The following is a 22,406-nucleotide window of genomic DNA, read 5'->3' on the forward strand; positions in this document are numbered from 1 at the left end:
GAGTATCGTTTTTTTTTTTTTTTGTTGTAATCTCTATGTATAAAGTAAACGATTTATTTGATCTTGTATATAAAAACAAACAAAAGATGTTTGAATAAATAAATAAAAAAAAGATAAAACGTCCAAAAAAAAAGAATGAAGGGTAATGAAGTGTGATTTTCAATATAAAGGAAAAAGAGGAGGGAGATAAACTAATGAATACATCAAATGAAAGTTGGAGGGAAAATCATCAAAAACGAGGAAGAAGATTGTGATCGATATAGGTAATAGAAATAACTTGCTTAGAATTTCAAGTTCTATATACATAAAAAAAAGAGTAAGTATATATCTCATTAGATGATTTCCTTTTCTCATATTTTCAACTTACATCAATAACGGCCTTAGTGTATTGGCTGTTAGTAGCCTTACCACCTAAATCAGCAGTCAAAGCCTTTCCTTCAGCAATGGTCTTGAAGACAGCTTGTTCAATGTTGGCAGCTTGTTCGTTCAAACGCATGTGCTTCAACATCATGATACCAGACAAAAGTAAGGCGGTAGGGTTAGCCTTATCTTGACCCTAAGGAACAAAAAAAAAAAAAAAAAAAGGAAAAAGTTACTATCCACTTGAGAGTTCAAAAAAAAAAAAAAAAAAACTTACAGCAATATCAGGAGCAGTACCATGGACAGCTTCAAAGATGGAAGCATCACGACCAATGTTACCGGAAGGAGTCAAACCAAGACCACCAATCAAACCAGCACACATATCAGACAAGATATCACCATACAAGTTGGGCATGACCATGACAGTGTCAGCATAGAGAGAGGGATCAGAGGTAATCTATTTTATAAAATATAATCTCAATATCATCCTTTATTTTCCCTCTATCTTTGTATGATTAACTTACGTGAAGACAGGCACGATCCAAAAGCACTTCATCAAACTTGATGCTAGGGAATTCCTTTGAAACTTGACGACAAACATCCAAAAAGAGACCATCAGCCAACTTCATGATGTTAGCCTTGTGAACAGCAGTGACACGATCACGACCAACGGATTGAGCATAGGTGAAAGCGTAACGAGCAACACGTTCGGAAGCTTCCTTGGTAATCAACTTGATAGATTGGACAACACCATCGACAACTTCATGTTCAATACCAGAGTATTCACCTTCAGTGTTTTCACGGATCAAGACAGTATTGACATCATCATAAGGGGTCTTGTAACCAGCAATGGAACGACAAGGACGAACGTTGGCGTAAAGGTTGAAGGTACGACGTAAAGTCAAATTGAGAGAGACGTGACCTTTACCAATAGGAGTGGCCAAAGGACCCTTGAGAGCAACAGTACTCTTACGAACACTGGCAATAGCTTCAGGAGGAATAGCGGTCTTACCATCTTTGATAACAGGAGTAACATCCACTTCTTCCCATTCGATAGGTGTCTTGGCAGCAGCGAAGATGTCCTTGACAGAACGAGAGATTTCAGGACCAATGCCATCACCAGGGATCAAAGTCACCAAGTAGTTGCCCTATGTTTTCGTACACAGATATCAATATAAACGTCATAACAAATAACCAATTACTTTGATAATACTTACATTAGCATTCTTTTGAGCATTGAAAGCTTGAGTAAGAGAAGGAGTGGCAGTGGTAATGGCACGAATACCGTTGAACTATTAAAATAAAGGGAGATAAAAAGATAATAGTTAGAAAACCAGGGGTTTCGAAACCAAAGAGAGAAAAAAAAATAATGACTATGATAAACCATTCAAAAAAAAAAAAAGTATTGATCGTAAACTGTTTCCTTTTTTTTCACTTTACCTTTGCAGCAGACAAAGCGTTGACCTTAAGAGCGGTAGCGGCGGTACGAGACAAGAACATGATAAAGTATTGATGGAGAAAGAAAGAAAACAAAGAAGAAAGAGCGGGAAAAAAATGAAAAAAGTTTTTTTTCCAATCGCTGAAAAAAAAAAAAAACATTGTTAGGCCATCGTCAAAAAGATTTGCCGCCTTATTGATTCCCGATGACCAACCCACCCATGACCAAAAAGCCGATTTTTTCAAATGTCAATCAAAGATTTAAACGACAGATAACATATTCAATTTTTTTATTTGAAAAGTTAATTCTAATCTAAATTTACAAGATCTTTTCTACCATACCAATACCTTCTTGTTCAAGCAATTCAATAATAGGGTCATTGATATCAGATGACATGGGAGCGAGAACACCAGTTTTATTAAGTTTACCATCCAAAATCAATTGTACTGCAATACCACAAGGAACACCCACAGTCTTGGCCATGGCTGAGAATCCATCGGGTTTACCATATTCAACAAGAGTAGATGTACGAGTTTGTCGAGAACCATCCTTCAATTCAATTTCAAATCGATGTTGTAAGAAAACCAAATCACGTTCACCTTTTTCATATTGCATCTTTTCTTCCAAAGTAGCACAGAATGTGTCAAGCAAGTTATTACGACGATGAACCTTGTTGTTGGAGAAGAATCCGACCCATCGCATACCATCTAAAATTTGAGCCTTGTTGTCGTCGTTTTCAAGTTCACACTTGGCAATGATAGCCGCCTTCAAATCATTTTCGTGAGTACTCTTAGCTCCAGATGCTTTGGCAATCACTTGGTTCCATGCAATTTCAGGAGCATCACTGGTCAAATGAGCTTGAACATCTTCACTAAGGAATCCAAGTTTGAACAAAGCCTTGACAAATTGACAAAAACCATCATAACGGAGAGTACCACGGATGATTGTTTGAGCTTCAGGGATATTATAACGTTTGTCATAAGGAGTGGAATCACGATTACCATAACCAACAAAAGCAAATCCAGGATAACCAGTGTTCAATTTGCGAGCAGAATCCATTAATTGAGTACCAGATACTTCAATCACCTTGCCATTTTCAAGATATTTTGCAGTGTTTTTCAATGCCAACAAGACTCCACGAGCAGACCAAGAGAATTTATAACCAAATGGATTATTAGAATTTTCAGGAGCAGGTAAACCACCACAGAAAGAAATGAATTCAAGAAGCTAACAAAAAAAAATGATGAGTAAGTACTATGCATATTTTATATCTTTCATTCATTACCTTTCCACCTTGATTATGCACTTCTTCAATAGTACGAACAGCATACAAATGATCAATACCAGGATCAAGACCAATTTCATTCATCACAGTGATACCAGCATCCTTTGCACTAAAATGAAAACAAACAAAAGAAAAAAAAAATAGGTTTAGTTAGTATACCTTATACAAAGGATTCTCATCATAACTCCGATTTTTTTCTCACAGTCTCCACTAAAAAAAAAAAAAAAAAAAAAAAAAAAAAAAAGATTACTTACGCTTGATCGTATTCCATCATAGCTGGAGATACATATGATGTAGTGACAACATTCTTCTTATGTTTGACAGCAGCTTTGATAACCAAGGCATGATAGATATAAGGGATCAAACTAGAAAAAGATAATAAAATCCAAATCAATAATAATTTGGAATGAATAAAGTTCATTCTACTTATATGAACGCGTTCTTTGTTATATTATCTTACCTAATAACAAGGTCATGTTGAGCCACTAAATCTTCAATAGCCTTTTCATTGTTAATATCACAAGAAACAGCAGTAGCAGCAGGATATTGTTTAACTAGAGCTTCAGCATTTTCAAGACGTCTACTAGCTAATAAAAGAATAAAAGTTGAAAAAAAAAGATAAGATATATATATAAAAAAAAAGTTAGGTTATCTTTATCTTATTTTTTTCCTTTTTACCAATAGTAAGCTTATTTTCAGGACGTCGAAGAATGTATTCAACAGCAGGAGCAGCAACAAAACCAGAACCGAGTAAAAGAATCTTTCTATAAAAAGTGAATAAAAAGTTAATTAACTATTTTTAATTAATATAAAAGACTTACTTTTCAGACATAATAACAATAAAGAAAGAAGGAAAGAAAGAAGAATGGAAAAAAAAAAGAGAAACTCGTAAAATTTGATAGTTTTTATGAATTTTATAAAAGGTTCCGGAGTTTATTTCAAAAGGATCTCTTTCCTTTTATGGATTATATATCAAGATGGAAATCTTTTCAAAATTGATGCATTTTTACATTCAATGAACGATTATCTTCTTTTTTTTTTATGATGAATTGTGTAAACCTCTCACTAGATCGCTGAGTTCATTGGTAATAAAATCCTTACTGTGACTATATAACCATTGTTTACTTTTTTATAGAATAATTGCTGCTAGTATTCTATTTTATTCATTATCAATCTATAAAAGTGTGGTGGTAATTTGTTAGTAGTATCTGAGGCACACGTCCCTTTTTTTTTTTTTTTTTGATCAGTGAGGTCCAAAGTGACGTTGGTCCAACTATACTCGGAATTTCAAACCTTTGGAATTCCCCCCGGCCAACAACCACAAAACAAAATTTTTTTTTCCTTTTCCACTTTTGATTTTTTTTTTTTTTCCTTCTCTTCATCCTCCCTACTCTTTCTTTACTATTATCATGTACTCCAACGTTATTGCTCGTTCCGCCATCCGTTCTCGCTTGGCTACTCGTCAAATCATGCGTTCCGACTTGTATCACTTTGAAAACAGCAACGGTCAAGTAAGCATTGAAAAACAATTAAGGATCTTTTTTTTTTAATGAGTGCCACTTTAATTCAATCAGAAATACTGACCTTGTTTTATTTTATTTATATAGAACCTTCCTTTCAGCACCAAGAACCGTGCTGCTCTTGCCATCAAGATGACTCTTTATCTCGGTTTGGGTTTCGGTGCTCCTTTCCTTGGTAAGAACATAAAAAAAAAAAAAAAAAAACTTCAGTTAAAAATAGTTTTCATGTCATACTTATTTGTATCCTTTGTGTTCATTTTTTTTTAGGTGCTTACTGGCAATTGTAAGTGAAATGATTTGAATTAGATTAGAGTGGCTAAGGAAACGGGCCAAGATTGATTATTAAAAGAAAAAAAAGGAATTGTGGCAAACTCAAAAATCATCTCACCATTTTTTTTTTTTTTGAAAATAGCTACAAGGCTGCCAACTAAAGAAAGAATATATGACATTTATTTCTGACCTGTAGGTAGTCTACCCTCTTCATCTTGCTCTTTAGATATCAATTCCCTCTTTGTCACATCATACACATTTTTTTTTGTCAATAAAAGAAACGCCTTTGTTTTTTTTTTGTTTTAAAAATAAAATTCATGCCTTTTATGTTGTTATAAATATATACATCAGCGTCTTTGTGTCCCTAACGATCGTCATGTGGCTCTGGGCTTGACCTTTTTTATGTAAGTTGAAATCTGGATTTCTAATTACTTATGTCTCTTTTTTTTTTTTTTTTTTTTTTGTTCGTTCCTTCTTTTTTCCTTCTCTTCTTCCTCTTCATTTTCACCAACAACATTATCATCACCAATAACATCATCATACACTACTATCGCCATGCTATGCACATCACGTCGGACGATATCGGATGATATTGACTGCATTGCACTACTGAACCGTGTTGTTGATGTTTCTAGGAAGAATGTTTTTGTTTGGCTTAGTATATTTTGTTGTTGGCCAATGATGTTAGCGAATGCAGTTGATATCAATCAAAATCTTCTTACAGTTCTTGGATTACCTAGGAAAAATCATTGTGCTTTATCATACAATAATACCCTTTTTATATTACAAGGTCAAGATACTAATTCAACATCATTATCACTCAGATTTTCGAATGACACTCTCACACCTAATTCAACACAGACACCCTCTATACAATGGATTCCCAATCCATCATCATCATCATCATCAATAGCAGCATCTATTTGTACAGTAACTAGTTACGGACAAGCCATTCTGTTTTATTCATCCTTATTACACAATGCTACCATCGATCTGAATTCTTTGACATGGACTATAACATCATCCGTAGATTATTCAGGGAATCAACAAACATCTCCACCCGATTTAGACACAGTGGCAGCAACGATTATGAATGATGACACGGTATTAGTTCTTGCGAAAAATAACACTTCATTATCAACATGGCTATTGGATGCAAGCAATGATCAACTACAATGGACTTGGTCGATATTATCTTCATCTATACCTTTGAATATCGATATTCATCTGAATAGCGCAACTTTAGTTACAACATCATCATGGATTCTTTTTTTTAATGTGGAACAATCATCATCATCATCATCATTATATAATGTCTCGATCTATTGTTTCGATATCTCCTCCATGGCTTGGATTGGTCATCTATTGAATTTTACCAGTATTACGAATCACGTCCAAGCTGTTATGATCAACAATAACAACACAAATGATATCAACAAAAACGATACTTTATTGATTGTGCCTGCCTGGATCGACACGGTGATTAATGCAACATTGGACGAAAACGTGACTCATTTTGATGCAGAGCAACAACAACAAATACATCAAGACATTCCAGGTTATCGCAGGGAACAACGTCAACAAAAAATAGATACAAATAATAATGCTACTCATCTTGACGGATATTGGATCTTGGATATTGGAACCGAATCATCATCATCGTCTTCTCTACCTTTTGTGCATTTAGCATGGCAACCAACTGATACATCATCCACTTCCTCTTTTAATTCAATCAACGGTGGATCAGCAACGCGTGTGGAAAATACTATTATATTTTATGGTGGGAACAGTGTGAATGACCGTGACATGCCATCATCATCATCATTATCATCATCATCATTATCATTATCATCATTATCATCATCATCATTATCATCGTCAACTATTTCATCAAGCAATCAATTCTCACTCCGCTTTTGGAATATAACCGATCGCACTTTTTTAACCACTCCAGCCTGGCTATCAACTTTACTCTCTTCTTCTTCCCCTTCTCCATCCCCTTTTCCAACCGACGGTCAACAAAATGATAATGACGATAATCATACCCTAGTTATTGTATTGTCAACACTTTTGGGAGTAATAGGAGCTGCTTTTTTACTGGTACTTGTTTTACTATGGTGGCGTCACAAAAAAAAACAATCAACTCACCCTATGACGACGCAACAACGAAGTAGAAATGAAGAAAGAAATATTGGATCTACATCAAGACAACAAGGTGAACATCGACACAATGTTTACACGAACGATGGTGATAATGCAACTACTTGGGCAAATCAACTTCAACGATCTTTATCTCTCATACTTCGACGACTACGACCACAACAGCAAGAACTACAGCAACGAAAAGTCTCCAACCCACTTACAGCAGAAGATACATCATCCGCGTTAATACGATCAGAAGGACCAGCACCAGGACCAGCACCACAAGAAGTGGAAATGCATCAGCCTGCGGAAGAATCTATGATCAAGATCAACGACGATTACAATATGCACGATCGTCTTCATGATAGTAGCCTAACGACCCACTCACAACAACAAGAATCTTTAGTGACAAATCATCCCCCTGCATCATCCAACGTGACGGGTAGTGCTTCTCAGTCTGCAAGAAACAGTTGGCGTGAAGGATCCTTGAAGACTAGTCGATTTGTGGAACACTTTTGAACAACTATATATAGATTTTTTTTTTTATATACATGATACCATATTCCTCTTCTTTATTCTATTTTTTTTTATTGTATTTATCCTGTTTATATTATTGAAATTTATTTTATTTGTTTTATATTCTTGTATCTATTATCCAAATTTGATTAAAAAATAAAATAAAATAAAATAAAATACATTAATATATCTATTTTTATGCCAATATTACCATCATAGGAATCATCGTGAAATTTTTGTCATCGTAATAAGATATCATATTATCCTCCATATTATCATTCATATATTATCATCCATATTATCCAATCATCATCAATCAATCATCAACAATCTGTCATCGTTCAATCAATCATCGACAATCAATCATCGACAATCAATCATCAATCTGTCTATGAACATTTCATGTATTCATCAAACAACTCGATACAAAGAGACTCTAATCACAGAGTAGGAAAAAAAAAAAAGTAAACGCGATTCAGTCTTGTTTATTCTGTTCCATCTTACTTCATTTTTCCCATTGCGTAAAGAAATGAAATGGTATCATATGCAGATGGGAAAATCTGGGTAGAATTCAGATATAGTACTACCAAAAATATTAACTGTATATGACTTTCTTCCGTTTTTTAAAAGTGGATGATTCAAAAACCATCAATAGAACAAAGAAAAGTTACAGTTGTTAATATCAATAGATTGTACATACAATACTTAAAAAAAAAACGAAACATTTTCTTTATTATTAATATATAAAACAAATGAATAAACAAAGGAAAAAAAATGCAGTAAGGAGATGAAACAAAATGGGGGGAAAAACGGAACTATGTATAATTGTCAATCTTATTGATTGGCAGGAGTGAATTTCTTGAGACGAATAGAATGAATCTTAATAAAACCATCAGCATCTTGAGGATTGTAACCACCTTGTTCATCCATGGAAGATTCTTGCATATCATATAACTTGGCACCATCACCACGAGCAACACGACCTTCAATAATAACATTACCTTTGTATAGCTTGGCTTTCACGTCACCAGTGACGTTACGTTGTGTAAAGGCAATAGATTGATTCAATAATTCACATTCAGGAGAGAAGTAGAGACCATTGTAGAGAGCTCGAGAGTAAGGAACAGTGATGTTTTGATCACGAAGAGCACGCATTTGACCATCCAAACAGAGACCTTCCAAATCAACGTGACAAGTACGAAGAATAGTACCACCGGGAGTTTCGTAACAACCTCGAGATTTAACACCAATAAATCGAGATTCCACAATATCAATACGACCAATACCATTTCGACGAGCGATAGTATTGAGATAGGTGAACAAGGCAACAGGTTCAGTGACTTCAGTACCATCATTGTGATTAACAACCTTGACAGGAATACCTTTTTCGAAAGAAATAGTGATTCTTTCAGGTGTGTTTGGTGCGTCTTCAGGATCAACAGTTAATTTCCACATATCTTTAGGAGGAGTCACGTTGGGATCTTCCAGAATACCAGCTTCATATGAGATATGGAATAAGTTTTCATCAGTAGACCAAGGTTTGGCAGCAGTTTGAACAACAGGGATACCCTTTTCAGCAGCAAAAGCCAATAAATCCTTTCGACCAGCAAATCGTTCAAAGAATACTAAGATAGAAAAAAAAAATTTGAGTTTAGTTTCACACGCATTCAAACCAATGACACGAATCACTCAACCAAACCAAAGCCATCAAAAACAACCATTTCTATCCTTGATTTTTTTTTTTTTTTTTGCTTACCAGGTAATCTCCAAGGAGCGATGACTTGAATATCAGGTTTCAAAGCATAATAGGCCAATTCAAATCGAACTTGATCATTACCCTTACCAGTACAACCATGAGACACAAATTGACAACCTTCACGAGCAGCGATTTCAATTTGCTTACGAGCAATGACAGGGCGCGCCAAAGAAGTACCCAAAAGATAAACAGATTCATAGATAGCATTAGCTTGAATAGCAGGGAAGATAAGTTCCTTAACAAATTCTTCTTTAAGATCCTATTAAGAATTAAAAAGAATATATATATGAAAAACACGTCAATATTAGACTTATATATATATATATATATCAAGTACTTACTTCAACAAACACCTTGGATGCACCAACTGCAAGAGCCTTTTTACGAGCAGCTTCAAAGTCTTCTTCTTGACCAACATCAGCAATGTAAGCCATGACTTCATAACCTTGTTCAATTAACCAAGCCAAAATACAAGAAGTATCAAGACCACCAGAATAAGCAAGAAGAACCTTTCCTTTTTCACCAGCCATTGTATATGTGTTTTATGTAACTAAAAAAATATTTAAGAAATATATAAAAAAAAAAGTATTGAATTAGAAAAAGAAAAGAAAAAAAAAAAGAAGAAAAAAAATTGGCCTTTTTAAAAGCAAAAAAGGGAAGCCAATATTGAGTGTCCGCTTACGATCATTCCGTCTCAAGGTATTATTCACTATCAGCTACGATTATCAATTTTTACCCCACAAAGTGAGGTAATAAAGAGAGAATAATGGTTAATAAATCTTATAAAGATGAATATAAACAATTTTACTATGATTTATGTATAAAGAAGATTGATTATTATTATTCAAGTAGAAAAGAAAAAAAAATTTTAATCAAAAAGAAGTCTTATAAAATGAGTCAACAGGTTTTAGTGTATTATCTCTATCTTTTTTTTTTTTTTTGAGTTTGAAGATTTTCAAGATTTTTTTTTTCCAAGTGTGAGTCATTATGTACAAACTGGGCAAGTCACTCTACACCTTTATCTCAATCAAGATAAAAAAAAAAAAAAAAAAAAGGAAAATCAGAATTGATATTCCGATCAGGCAGGAAAAAGGTCTTGTCTCATCTTTTTTTTTATTATTCTCTTTTCTTTCTTATTTCTATTCTTTTTTTTTTATTATTATTATTATTATTTGTTGGAGATGCTTTCTGCTAGTGCTCGACAAATAGTAGCCTCTCGACCTTTGACTTATCGATTAGGTGCTCGTTTAACTAGTCGAGCTATTGTCAATACCCTTTATCAACAACCTAGTTTACAAAGTCGTCGAGGATACAGTAACCAAGATGCCAGTGCTACTTCTGAAAAGGTAAAGGAAATACTATAATTAAAATTATATATATATACTAAAGAAAAATTTTATTTTATAGGAAACAATTGTCAAACTTCTTTACAATATTGGCTCTCGAAAAGAAGTAGAACAATACCTTCGTCACTTCTCCTCGGTGGAATCTCAAAAGTTTGCTGTCATCAAGGTGGGTGGTGCCGTATTGACAGATGAACTTGAAACCTTAGCATCAGCTTTAACTTTTTTGAATCGTGTTGGTTTATATCCTATTGTATTACATGGTGCCGGTCCTCAGTTGAATCGCTTATTGGACGATGCTGGTATTGAACCTCAATATGAAGAAGGTATTCGTATTACTGACCCTCAAACATTGGAAATTGCTCGCAAGGTATTTTTGGCTGAAAATTTGAAACTCGTGGATGCTTTGGAACGTCATGGTACTCGTGCTCGTCCTATTCCAGGAGGTGTATTTGTTGCTGACTATTTGGATAAAGAAAAGTATGGTTATGTGGGTCAAATCAAGAGTGTCAATAAGGAAGTCATCGAATCATCTATCCGTGCTGGTACTCTCCCCATTTTAACCTCTTTGGCTGAAACACCTGATGGTCAAATCCTGAATGTGAATGCTGACGTTGCTGCCGCTGAATTAGCTACTGTTTTGGAACCTTTGAAAATTGTCTTTTTGAATGAAAAGAATGGATTATATCATGGTGTTACTGGAAAGAAAATTGATGTGATCAATTTGGATGAAGTAAGTTACAAAAAAAAAAAAAATCACGCATTTTCTTTCAAATCACTCATCATACACACAAATCTAAAAATCACTCTACTGACCTTTTTTTATTATTTTTTTTTCTTTTAGGAATATGATGATTTACTCAAAGAACCTTGGGTTAAATATGGTACAAAACTCAAGATTCGTCAATGTAAGGAATTATTGGATGGACTTCCTCGATCTTCTTCTGTTGCTATCATCTCTGCCGGTCATCTTCATAAGGAATTATTTACAGACTCTGGTGCTGGTACTTTGATTCGTCGAGGACACAAATTATTCAAGTATGACCAATTGGATCAAGTTGATCCTGACAAACTCCGCCGTATCATGGAAGCTGAAGATAATGTGGTCAAGTCTGGAACAACTTCTGTAGCAAGTTATCTCCGTGAATTACAACAAAAACCTAAAGTCAATATTTACACTGATGAACCTGGACAAGTTTTGGCTGTTGTTACAAGTGATCCTTCTGATCCAAGTCAACCTGCAGTATTAGAAAAATTATTAGCTAGCAAGACAGCTGTTCTCAACAATGTACCTGACAATCTTTGGAACACTATTCGAAAAGATCATAATGTATTGACTTGGCGTGTGGATGCAAAGGAAGGAGAAGCTAATTTGGATCGATCATGGCATTTCGAACGTGCTGATGGTTCTCTTCGCAACCCCAAAGATGGAAGTACCATGTTCTTCTACGGTATTCAAGATTCTGATAAGGTAAAGCAAACTTTGGATGGATTCAATGGACAAACCGTTCCTTCTGGTACTCGTGCTTATTCTACCTTGGGTTATCAACAACGTCGAGGATTTGCTACAGTTACACATCAAAAAAAGAACATTGGTCTTATTGGTGCTCGTGGCTATACTGGAAAGGAACTTGTTAACATCATCAACAATCATCCCCATATGAATTTGACCCATGTTAGCTCTCGTGAATTAGAAGGTAAACCTTTAGAAGGTTACACCAAGGCTGATTTAACCTATGTCAATTTGAAACCTGATGATCTCAAGGCACAAGAACAAGTCGATGCTTGGGTAATGGCTTTACCTAATGGCGTTTGTACTCCTTTTGTCCATCAAATTGAAAAGGATGTCAAGGAAGGTGATTCAAAGAACAAAGTGATTATTGATTTGGGTGCTGATTATCGATTTGATGATACTTGGACTTATGGTTTACCTGGTAAATAATAAAAAAAAAAAAAAAAAAACGTAGCCCCCTAACCTTCTATTTGATTTCTTTTTTTTTCTTTTTTTTTTTTTTTTTGTAGAATTCAATCGAGTCAATTTACAAGGAGCTAATCGAATCTCCAATCCTGGATGTTATGCCACAGGTGCACAAATGTCTTTACGACCCTTATTACCTTTCTTGGACAAGTTATCCTCTCCAACAGTATTTGGTGTGTCAGGTTACTCGGGTGCTGGCACCAAACCTTCTCCCAAGAATGATCCTGCTGTTTTACATGATAATTTATTACCTTACACCTTGACAGGCCATATCCATGAACGTGAAGTATCTCATCAATTGGGTACTCGGGTCAACTTTATTCCTCATGTTGCTTCTTGGTTCCAAGGTATCTCTTTGACTGTTAATGTTCCTTTGGCCAAGCCTATGTCCAGTCGTGATATCAAATCGGCCTTCCAGGAATATTATCAAGATGAAAAGTTAGTGCATGTATTGGATCAAGGTGAACCCTATGTTCGTGACAATTCTGGCAAACATTTTGTTCGTATCGGTGGGTTCGCCGTTCATCCTGAAGGTCGTCGTGCTGTCATTATTACTACCATAGATAATCTTCTTAAAGGTAGTGCCACTCAAGCTGTTCAAAATCTTAACTTGGCTCTTGGTTTCGATGAATATGCTGGTATTCCTATAGAATAGATTTTTTTTTTTATATTGTTATTACTGTATCTTTTTTTCTCCCCCCAGCATCTTATATTACATTATTATCATTTTTATTTACTTCATTGATTGTTCAATAATAAAAAAAAAGTAATTATAATCATCATTCCTATTTATTGATTTCCATCCCTTGTTTGTTTACTAAAACTACATATATCATTCACCATCAAGTTTTGTGTTGACCTGGAGGTTCAAGTGTAAGAAAAGTTTAAATCTCCTTCGCATTTCCTTTTGGGGAATAAGGCAACTGATAATGATAATAATAATGAAAAAAAAATGGCTGACGTTCCTTTTTCTCTTCCTTTCTCTTTTTTTTTTTTTTCTCTTTATTATTCTTATTATTTATTAACACCATGGATTATCGTAGTTACCTTAGCGATGAAAGCAAGAATAGACAACCATCTCCAAGTAAGTACTATGTTTTTTTATGATATGACAAAGCTCATGACAAATTATATGATAATAGTTCGCGCTCTTGCTCCTTTTGTGGCAAGGAAGGGAATGGTACGATATAAAAAAAAAAGAATAACATGAACAACATGACTAACTCGATTACCATTAGATCTCTTTAGGGGCTGGTAACCCTAATCCAGATACGTTTCCTTATGAAAGTATGCAGTTAACATTGAAAACAGGTCAAGTTATTCAAGTGGACGCGGAACACTTCAAGAAATGTCTCTCATATGATTTGACAGTAAGTTTTTGATTTTATTTTTCTCACGGGGTTCATGCTGTGTGAATTGATTTTTTTTTTTTTTATAGAGTGGATTTAGTCCATTGAATCAATGGTTAAAAGGATTACAACAAGTGGAACATAAACCCAAGGTTGAATTTGGACTTACCATTGGTGTTGGATCTCAAGATCTTATTACAAAGGTAATGGGATGATATATATAAAAGATTACTTTTAACATACTTTTTCTCCATAGGCACTTCAAATGTTCATCAATCCTGGTACTCCTATTTTGGTAGAAAATCCTACTTATACCGGTGTATTAAGCTTTTTGAAATCACAGCCATGTCAGCTGGTCGGTGTTTCCACCGATGCTTCGGGTTTGATGCCTGATGAATTACAACGTATTCTTCAAGAATGGCCTATCCATGAAAAACCTCGTCCTCGTATTCTTTATGTTATTCCATCCGGTCAAAATCCTTCTGGTGTTAGTGCCTCCTTTGAAAGAAAACAAGAGATTTACTCTATCTGTCAAAAATATGGGATTTTGATTCTTGAAGATGATCCTTACTACTATTTACAGGTAACCTCTTTTTTATTTATTTATTTATTTTTATTGATGGATTGATATTTGGAAATAGTTTCGCAAAGATCGTATCCCTTCCTATTTATCCATTGATGTAGATGGTCGTGTTCTTCGTTTTGATAGTTTGAGCAAGATTCTCTCTTCTGGTTTACGTATTGGTTTTGCTACTGGTCCTCAAGTATTGATAGATCAAATCAATATACATTCACAGGTAATACATAAATCAGAAATATAAATATACTCACTTTTTTTTTTTTTTACATATGACTAATAGTCAACAAATTTACAACCTTCTGGTATATCACAATTGGCAGCCTATGAATTATTGGAAAAGTGGGGATATGATGGATTCGATGCTCATGTAAGAAAAGTGTCATCATTTTATGAAGACAAGGCCAAGGCGTTTATTGAATTATTGGAACGGCATATGAAAGGTTATGCTGAATGGGATATTCCGGATAGTGGCATGGTAACAATTTGAAGCAAAAAAAAAAAAAAAAAAAAAAAAAAAAAGTATTCTCCTATTATGATATTCAATCTTATATATATATATATATATATTATTTTATTTTTTATTTTATTTTTTTTGTATTAGTTTGTTTGGATGAAATTACTTGGTGGTATTACGGATTCAAAGGAAGTGATCATGACAAAAGCAACAGCAAGAAATGTAGTGGCTGTTCCTGGTGAAGTAAAGTTTTTTTTTTTTTTTTGAAAAACAGATGAAAAATATACTTCAAAAAGCTTATTTGATCTATTTTTTTTTTTTATTATTTATTTATTATTATGTATTTTAGGCCTTTTTACCTAATGGTGGGATGACACCTTATGTCAGATTATCGTTTAGTAATGTATCCTATGAAGAAGCGGATGAAGCTTTACGTCGTCTTGCCATAGTCATTCAAGAAGAAGCTGCTCTCAATGGGGTAACAATAGAAAATCATTAGTTTCTATATCAACTAGTTTTTCCTGTATTTTACGACTGGATTTCCTTTTTTGTTTTTGATGAACAATAAAAATGTCAGGATATGAACTCAGCTCTTTTTTTCTTTGTCTTCCCCATCCTTTTTATGTTCTCGTCTCTCTCTTTCTTTTTTTATTTTTAACTATTCCACTTATTTAATACATTTTATGACTGAAACTCTTACAAAGTTAGCACCTTTTACTCGTTTATCAGATAGAGTATGGCGGGTGTTGGGTGGCAATCCTGGTCGTTTCACTCTTCAAGGTAAAGAAAGAATTATGATTGATAAGCTAATAGTATGTGGGAACTGACGATATCTTTTTTTTTTCAAGGTACAAATACATATCTTATTGGTACAGGACCACGAAAATTACTATTGGATTGTGGAGAAGGTGTTCCTGACTATGTACCATTACTTGAACAGTCATTACAGGCCATTTCGCCGCAAGCATATATCTCGGATGTGATTATTTCTCATGGACATAAGGATCATTTTGGTGGTTTGGAAGGAATATTATCTACACCATTCTTCCAACGAAAAGGAATTCGTGTGCACAAATTCCCCATATCTTCTTCTTCTTCTTCTTGTTCAATAACCAATGACAACATTACCGTGATAGATACCGCTGACCTTGGTCATTTACAACATTTCCCACCTGATATTCACGTCCATCCATTGCATGATCAGCAAGTCTTTCAAACAGAAGGCGCCACCTTGAAAGTATTGCATACTCCTGGACATACACAAGATCACTGCACGTTTTGGTTGGAAGAGGAACAAAGTGTGTTTACAGCCGATTGTATTTTAGGTCAAGGCACGGCTGTTTTTGAAGACCTGTCTGCCTATCTAGAGGGCTTGAGATCCATCTTGCGTTTACATCCTGTGCGTTTATACCCTGGCCATGGCCCTATTGTAGAACCTGCTCTGCCGAAAATCAAGGAATATATCGCTCATCGTGAACAACGGGAACAACAAGTCTTGGATTTTTTGAACAAACCATCTACTCCCATGGAAATCGTGCAAGTGCTTTATCGTGATTATCCTGCCTCTCTTCACTTGCCTGCTGCTCATAGCGTCTTGTTACATCTCTTGAAATTGGAAAAGGATCGTCGGGTGACTTGGGATAAATCTAATGAATCTTCGCCTCCCCATGGATCGTGGAAAAGGGCTGATCTTTTATCGAAAAAATGGCATCGTCTTTAATTTTTTTCTTTTTTTTTTTAGTTTAGAATTTGTTGTTAATAATAAAGATATTCATGTCTCATTATTATTGTATTATCATGCTCTCTATCATGATCATATTCTATTCACCATTATACGAATTTCCGTTTCAGATTTTCACATTGTATTAGTAAAGGATTATTAGGTCATGTTGTTTTTCTATATAGACATATCTACAAAAAAAAAAGTTAAAAAGTAATGTTGATCTTGTTTTATTTCATCGAATTGACAAATAAAAGAGAGAAAATAAAAAGGGGGAAAGTACAACTGTCAATGGGGGATAAAGAATATGTAAGTAACAGGATAATCAAAAAAAAAAAAAAGAATAGTATGTGTGAGAGAAAAATAAAGGTAAAAAAAGAGATGGTACTGTTACTAGATAAAAAAAAAAAGAAATGGGGAAAAGGGAATTATATGATAATGAAAAAAAAAAAATATACTAAATAGATTCGAGTCAATTGTTTGAGGGTAACATATTGGTGTTGTATGACGGGAAGATTGTGTAAAACCAAAAAAAGAAAAAAAAAAGTAGTTGTATAATATTTCTATTCTTGACCAAAGCCCATTGTTTCTTCCACAGCAAGAGTCAATTTCGCTACTAGACTTTGGAAAGATTGATAAGGAGGCATATCTATCCGATTGAAACTATTGAAATGATTAACAAAAAAAATACATATTAGTATAGTCACGTCACTCTCCCTTTTCTTTTCTCTCTTTACCAAGTATGTGCCTTTGGAAGTTGGGAAACCTAAAAAAAAAAAAGATCATGATATTAATGATTGTCCTTGGGTTTTGTTGTCAACATGTTTTATATTTTTACCTCTCCACTTTTTTCAATGGTGAATCGTCTAGGACCATCACTTCCTTGTAAATCTTTGAATCCATTGACAGGAATACGAGAAGTTCCAGTAGTGAATTGTAATAAACGAGATTTCTTTTCACTATCCCAAGAGCGTACACAAGTCCAGAACCATTGGATGACATCATCTTGTTCAGTATATCCACGATAATCGGTGTGCTTCTTCCAATCGTCGACATCGATTTCGGCAATACCACCAATCAATAGTTCCAATTCACGTTCATCAAACACATTGATCAAATCTTGAGGAATAAGTTGATTGAAACCTTCCTTGAATGCTTGGAATTGTTCATCCACACGTTTTGAAATACGCCATTCAGTGATCAAACTTCAAAAAAAAAAAAAATTAAGTCTCTTTCCTCCACTTCTTTTTTCTTAGTCTCTTTTACTTACTTGACATATTCTTTCTTGTTTTCTTCAGTAACTTCAATATCACGACCACCAGGTTTAAGATCCACTGTCACCATTTCACCAAATCGATCGTCATCTGTAGAAAAGGTAAGATCAAGTACGTCGGTAATATCATTGTCACTAAAAAAAAAAAATAATATAATAATCAAGATTAGCCATTTATCTATGATTTTTCTTTTTTCAATCATCCACTTACAGAATCCACATCAAACTTCGATGGAAATCGGCATCCACACTTTCCATATCAGCCACAGTAACACGTTTGTTCAAAATCATCTTGTAGAAAGAAACAATGAAGAAGGCATCCAAGAAACGACGATGGAATATAGCCAAACCAACCACGCGACCAATAAATTTAAAGTAATTCAAATGTTCAGGATTAATACCAGAATGAGGATTGATTTGTAATGTATAGTTGTCGTGAGCAGAATATTCGAATAAACTAGAATTAAAATAATAATAATAATAATAATCAATGTTATGTTTTTTTTTTCTTTTTTGTTATCGTGAGTTTCTTACCAATAAAAGGGATTGAACATTTCATGTGAAAGTAAAAAGAAGAACTCTCTATATAAAGCAAACAAACAACAAAAAAAAAATGAGTTTCGATATAAAGAAGGTTTGAGTTGTGAAATACAAACCTTGATAAACCACCATAATCTAAACCATCTTCACCATCAAACTTGATCATGAGTCGTTTCTTGAGATCTGCAGGAGCTTGACGCATTACTTCAGCATAGGCATCTTCAAAAATGTTTTCACGACGAACCTTGATATGACATTGTCCAGGTACTGGTCGTAAAGAAGGTTGTGATCGGAAATAAATCAATTTACGCCGGAAGTCACGTTTATATTGAGGTACGTTTTGATCAAGGCTACTTGGTAAACGAGGATCTATATATATATATCATAGAAATATAATTAATCATCTGTTTCATTTATAATCAAATATCTTACCATCCCATGTAGTTGTTTTAGTATTGTGATCGACAAAGTAAACACGACCAGTAGATGTCAAACGCATTTCCCATCCAGAAGGTAAAGGACCTAATGATGATACAGGTTGTACTTGGACTTGAAGGTTGGAACCAGGGCCAATGGTGCTAATATATTGTTGTCGTCTTGGATCCACCCAAGTAGTTGTTCGAGTATTGTGATCAACAAAATAAGGACGACCTTCTGCGGTAGTTCGCATTTCTAATAAGAAGAAGAAGAAAAGAAAATGGTGAATTATTAAAAAAAAAAAAAAGATATGTAAAATATCAATACATACCCCAACCAGCTGGTAATGGACCAGATCCAGCAGTAGTCATATTATTCTGAACAGGTAAAACATTGGGTGCACTTGGTGTAGTCGTTGATGCATGAGAGGAAGTTGGAGCAGAAGGTTGTGCAGTAGATGTAGAAGCACCAGATGTAGAAATAGTAGATGCAGGTCGATTGTCAAGAGAGGTGGCACTGGTAGCAGCACTTGATCGTTCTTCTGGAAGTCCTCGTGCATTATGTCGTTGTCGTTCCCTTTCTGTTTGTTGTTGTTGATCTTGTACTGTATTTGCTCTAATAAAAAAAAAACATGATATCAGTAAGATCTAATTTTTAACTTTAATTAATTACTTACGTTGGAGGTTTCCATGTTGTTGTTCGATTATTGTGATCAACATAATAGGGACGACCAAGATGATCTACACGTCTTTCCCAACTATAAAAAAAATTTTCATCAATTTTTGTTTGTTTATAGAATATATATATTATATTAGTATATTTGTAACGTACCCTGGCGGTAAATCAGCATGTCTTTCATCTGTTCGTGGAGTTGGTGTATTGGTTGAAGAAGAAGATGTGGCTGCTTCTGTGGTATCCAATGAAACTGGAAAAGAAGTAGATGGTTCTCCATTGGCTTGACGAGATAAAGATGAACTTGAAACGTTGGTACTATTATTTGATGCTGGAGCAAGGGTATTGGTACCATTACGAATAGGAGCGTTGACATTAGTAGATATATTCAGAATCAATTTGCCATGTACAGTTTCGTTGCCATTTGACTTTTTCAAATCCAGTGTAAGCATTTCTAAAAAAAGAAAACGTGAGACAAAAATAAAAAAAAATAAAAAGGACAAAAAAAAAAAAAAAGGCCAAGAGAATTGATCCATTTTTATATAACTTACCATCACCCCCAACATCAAGATCAAATACAGAACTGACTTGAACATTAATAACACCAAGAAAGCCTTGATCCTTCTTTTTGAATTTCTTTTGATCAAAGACTTGTACTGCAATTACACTTTGATTTGAGACTTGTCTATAGAATTTCAATTATAGCACAATCAAAAAAAAAAAAATGAGTATTGATTTTTCTCCTTTTTTTTTATTTTATTTTATTTTAGTACTTACAAATCAAAACTTTCATTCCAATAAGGATTTAAAGTTTTCTTCATAACAGTTGTTGTATGAGTTTGTTCACCATCCACAGTCACCACAGCTACATAAATAGATACATAAAAAAGGAGAGAGGGAAATAATATTAATAAAAGAAAAGATAAAAAAAAAACGACGACAAACTGTATAAATGTAATTCATGTACCGAAAGGATCAGGCAACTTAAAGAAAAGATCTTTCTTAATTAAACCATCAGCAGCAATCACAGTAAGACGTACAGTTCTTGTTTGACTTGACATGGTGTATGTTTCAGTTCAAGAATCCAAGTGAATTTGAAGTAAAACTGTAAGGATGATAATAAAATAAAGGGTTTGATGGAAAAAAAATAATAATAATAAATATAATAATAAAAAAAGAATGAAGAAAAAAAAAAAGGTAACTTTCTATTCTTCACTTAATAAAAAGTAATCGAATAACTAAAATGTTCGTTTTTGTTCTTCTATTGAAATAAACAACAATGACTGTAATAAATGTATAACGAGTTAAAATACCAAAAAGAAAAAAAGAAGCGAAAAAAAAGAAAAAAAAATCGGCTTTCGATGTTGAGAAAAAAAAAAAGAGAGTGAATTGGACCAATGGTTGGACAGAAAACAGTGGCTTCCTTTTCTCCATCACACAGCAGGCGGTATTTGAAATATGATCCCCCATAATATTATATATATGTGTGTGAGAGTGTGTGTCTCTCCCTTTTTCTTCACTTTTTCTTTATTCTTTTTTTTTTTTTTTTATTTAAAAATATGTCAAATCAAGACGAGTTCACTCATGAAATCGCTATTGATTTCTCTCGTGCACTCAATTTACCTAATCCTAATGATCAACTTGCCAAACGTGTTATTCAAATAGCAACAAACGATAGAAGTTTTGAAAAATTTGCCTCAGGTAATATAAAAAAAAAATTATTATTTTTTTTGAAACCAGTATTTATTTTATGCAAACAACTTATTTTATTTCATCTTTTCTTTAGCCTGTAAAACATTTGGTAGATTCAACAATGACTTTTTACAAACTACTTACACCAAGATTACCGATCATGCAAAAACATCTTCTCAAAAAGAATTCTCTGGTCCAACGGTATCCATCGATGAAGATACAAAAGGTGAAGTCTTAGTTTTAGGAAACAACTTACCTGGTGGTCTTATTGGTCGCAACAAATCTTCAAAATCAGATGAAGTAAGTGATGAAAAAAAAATGATTTAATAATGAACAATATTTAATCTATTATTTATAGCAACGACCCGTCTTTAAAGCACCTGCACCGAAATCTCTACTTGGATTGGACGAATTAGCTCGAAAGAAACGTGCAGCTGAAGCAGCAAAGAATAAATCTGATATAGTCCATGAAGAAAAAAAGGTGAAATTAGAATCAACTTCACAATGGGATGATGATAGTTCAACTATTGATGATACTGGTAAGATATTTATCATTATTATTATTCAAAGTTTTTTATTTTTTTTTATTTATTTATTTATTTTTAACCTCCATTTGATGAATTGTGTAGATATGCCAAAACAACAAGGAAGATATCGATCACATAGAATGGAGACACCATCGAATCCAGGTGGATTATCTGAATCGGCCATACGAAGAATGGAAAGTATGAAACGAAGGGACCGCGAAAGAAATCGAAGTAAGTCTAAAATGAAGAATGGGAAACTAGATAATTGAATTTCTCCCTCTCTTTTTTTTTTTTTTTTTTGTTATCAATAGATAGTGGATTACATGGCTCATCAAGGGATGATCGGTATCGACGTGATCGTGATAATGATAGATCAGGACGTGACGGATATGATGACAGATATCGAAGAGATAATGATCGTCATCATCGAAGACGTGATAGTGAACGAGACGATAGATATCGCGATAGAGGATCAAGGACACCATCATTATCACCATCTCCACAAAGCGGTTCAGCAACACCAAAGCGAGGTGGACTTATCAAACGTGATCAATGGGCAAGTATGACTCCAAAA

General features: G+C 34.0%; 9 protein-coding genes across 9 annotated transcripts; 5 read left to right on the forward strand and 4 right to left on the reverse strand.

The window, feature by feature from the left end:
* Positions 1-22: 22 nt before the first annotated feature.
* Positions 23-1,942, reverse strand: BX664DRAFT_381940 (isocitrate dehydrogenase, NAD-dependent). Its single transcript, XM_051549007.1, has 6 exons — positions 1,801-1,942; positions 1,578-1,652; positions 885-1,508; positions 638-817; positions 368-556; positions 23-296 (listed from the first exon to the last, which is right to left on the reverse strand). The coding sequence occupies exons 1-6, from the start codon at positions 1,858-1,860 to the stop codon at positions 282-284; spliced, it is 1,143 nt and encodes a 380-aa protein (XP_051404957.1). The 5' UTR covers positions 1,861-1,942; the 3' UTR covers positions 23-281.
* Positions 1,943-2,057: 115 nt separating this feature from the next.
* Positions 2,058-4,006, reverse strand: BX664DRAFT_272585 (saccharopine dehydrogenase). The gene is made up of 6 exons (XM_051541189.1): positions 3,905-4,006; positions 3,762-3,847; positions 3,544-3,670; positions 3,338-3,448; positions 3,084-3,192; positions 2,058-3,025 (listed from the first exon to the last, which is right to left on the reverse strand). Exons 1-6 carry the CDS (start codon positions 3,913-3,915, stop codon positions 2,117-2,119), a joined length of 1,353 nt encoding a protein of 450 aa, XP_051404958.1. The 5' UTR covers positions 3,916-4,006; the 3' UTR covers positions 2,058-2,116.
* Positions 4,007-4,390: 384 nt separating this feature from the next.
* Positions 4,391-5,187, forward strand: BX664DRAFT_321129 (cytochrome c oxidase subunit VIIc). The gene is made up of 4 exons (XM_051543234.1): positions 4,391-4,594; positions 4,691-4,778; positions 4,871-4,886; positions 5,016-5,187. The coding sequence occupies exons 1-4, from the start codon at positions 4,493-4,495 to the stop codon at positions 5,032-5,034; spliced, it is 225 nt and encodes a 74-aa protein (XP_051404959.1). The 5' UTR covers positions 4,391-4,492; the 3' UTR covers positions 5,035-5,187.
* Positions 5,188-5,336: 149 nt separating this feature from the next.
* BX664DRAFT_354808 (uncharacterized protein) lies at positions 5,337-7,897 on the forward strand. The gene has a single exon (XM_051547763.1). It carries the CDS (start codon positions 5,429-5,431, stop codon positions 7,532-7,534), a length of 2,106 nt encoding a protein of 701 aa, XP_051404960.1. The 5' UTR covers positions 5,337-5,428; the 3' UTR covers positions 7,535-7,897.
* BX664DRAFT_377323 (argininosuccinate synthase) lies at positions 7,890-9,862 on the reverse strand. Its single transcript, XM_051548765.1, has 3 exons — positions 9,629-9,862; positions 9,288-9,546; positions 7,890-9,156 (listed from the first exon to the last, which is right to left on the reverse strand). The coding sequence occupies exons 1-3, from the start codon at positions 9,815-9,817 to the stop codon at positions 8,366-8,368; spliced, it is 1,239 nt and encodes a 412-aa protein (XP_051404961.1). The 5' UTR covers positions 9,818-9,862; the 3' UTR covers positions 7,890-8,365.
* A 594-nt stretch (positions 9,863-10,456) lies between these two features.
* BX664DRAFT_321132 (Aspartate/glutamate/uridylate kinase) lies at positions 10,457-13,390 on the forward strand. The gene is made up of 4 exons (XM_051543235.1): positions 10,457-10,633; positions 10,695-11,363; positions 11,475-12,564; positions 12,653-13,390. Exons 1-4 carry the CDS (start codon positions 10,469-10,471, stop codon positions 13,261-13,263), a joined length of 2,535 nt encoding a protein of 844 aa, XP_051404962.1. The 5' UTR covers positions 10,457-10,468; the 3' UTR covers positions 13,264-13,390.
* Positions 13,391-13,594: 204 nt separating this feature from the next.
* On the forward strand, positions 13,595-15,583 carry BX664DRAFT_321134 (pyridoxal phosphate-dependent transferase). The gene is made up of 9 exons (XM_051543236.1): positions 13,595-13,692; positions 13,751-13,788; positions 13,847-13,978; positions 14,047-14,160; positions 14,214-14,540; positions 14,599-14,754; positions 14,818-15,012; positions 15,139-15,234; positions 15,341-15,583. The coding sequence occupies exons 1-9, from the start codon at positions 13,638-13,640 to the stop codon at positions 15,488-15,490; spliced, it is 1,263 nt and encodes a 420-aa protein (XP_051404963.1). The 5' UTR covers positions 13,595-13,637; the 3' UTR covers positions 15,491-15,583.
* On the forward strand, positions 15,584-16,775 carry BX664DRAFT_289468 (beta-lactamase-like protein 2). Its single transcript, XM_051541838.1, has 2 exons — positions 15,584-15,771; positions 15,840-16,775. The coding sequence occupies exons 1-2, from the start codon at positions 15,675-15,677 to the stop codon at positions 16,709-16,711; spliced, it is 969 nt and encodes a 322-aa protein (XP_051404964.1). The 5' UTR covers positions 15,584-15,674; the 3' UTR covers positions 16,712-16,775.
* Positions 16,776-16,866: 91 nt separating this feature from the next.
* On the reverse strand, positions 16,867-20,839 carry BX664DRAFT_321142 (E3 ubiquitin-protein ligase RSP5). The gene is made up of 14 exons (XM_051543237.1): positions 20,581-20,839; positions 20,391-20,478; positions 20,165-20,298; positions 19,773-20,067; positions 19,618-19,698; positions 19,273-19,556; positions 18,957-19,196; positions 18,641-18,893; positions 18,519-18,566; positions 18,196-18,441; positions 17,982-18,119; positions 17,550-17,916; positions 17,449-17,477; positions 16,867-17,374 (listed from the first exon to the last, which is right to left on the reverse strand). The coding sequence occupies exons 1-14, from the start codon at positions 20,672-20,674 to the stop codon at positions 17,275-17,277; spliced, it is 2,397 nt and encodes a 798-aa protein (XP_051404965.1). The 5' UTR covers positions 20,675-20,839; the 3' UTR covers positions 16,867-17,274.
* Positions 20,840-22,406: the final 1,567 nt, after the last annotated feature.

The sequence above is a fragment of the Halteromyces radiatus genome (genome assembly GCF_025201355.1).
Source record: "Halteromyces radiatus strain CBS 162.75 chromosome Unknown BX664scaffold_1, whole genome shotgun sequence".
Taxonomy (NCBI): Eukaryota; Fungi; Mucoromycota; class Mucoromycetes; order Mucorales; family Cunninghamellaceae; genus Halteromyces; species Halteromyces radiatus.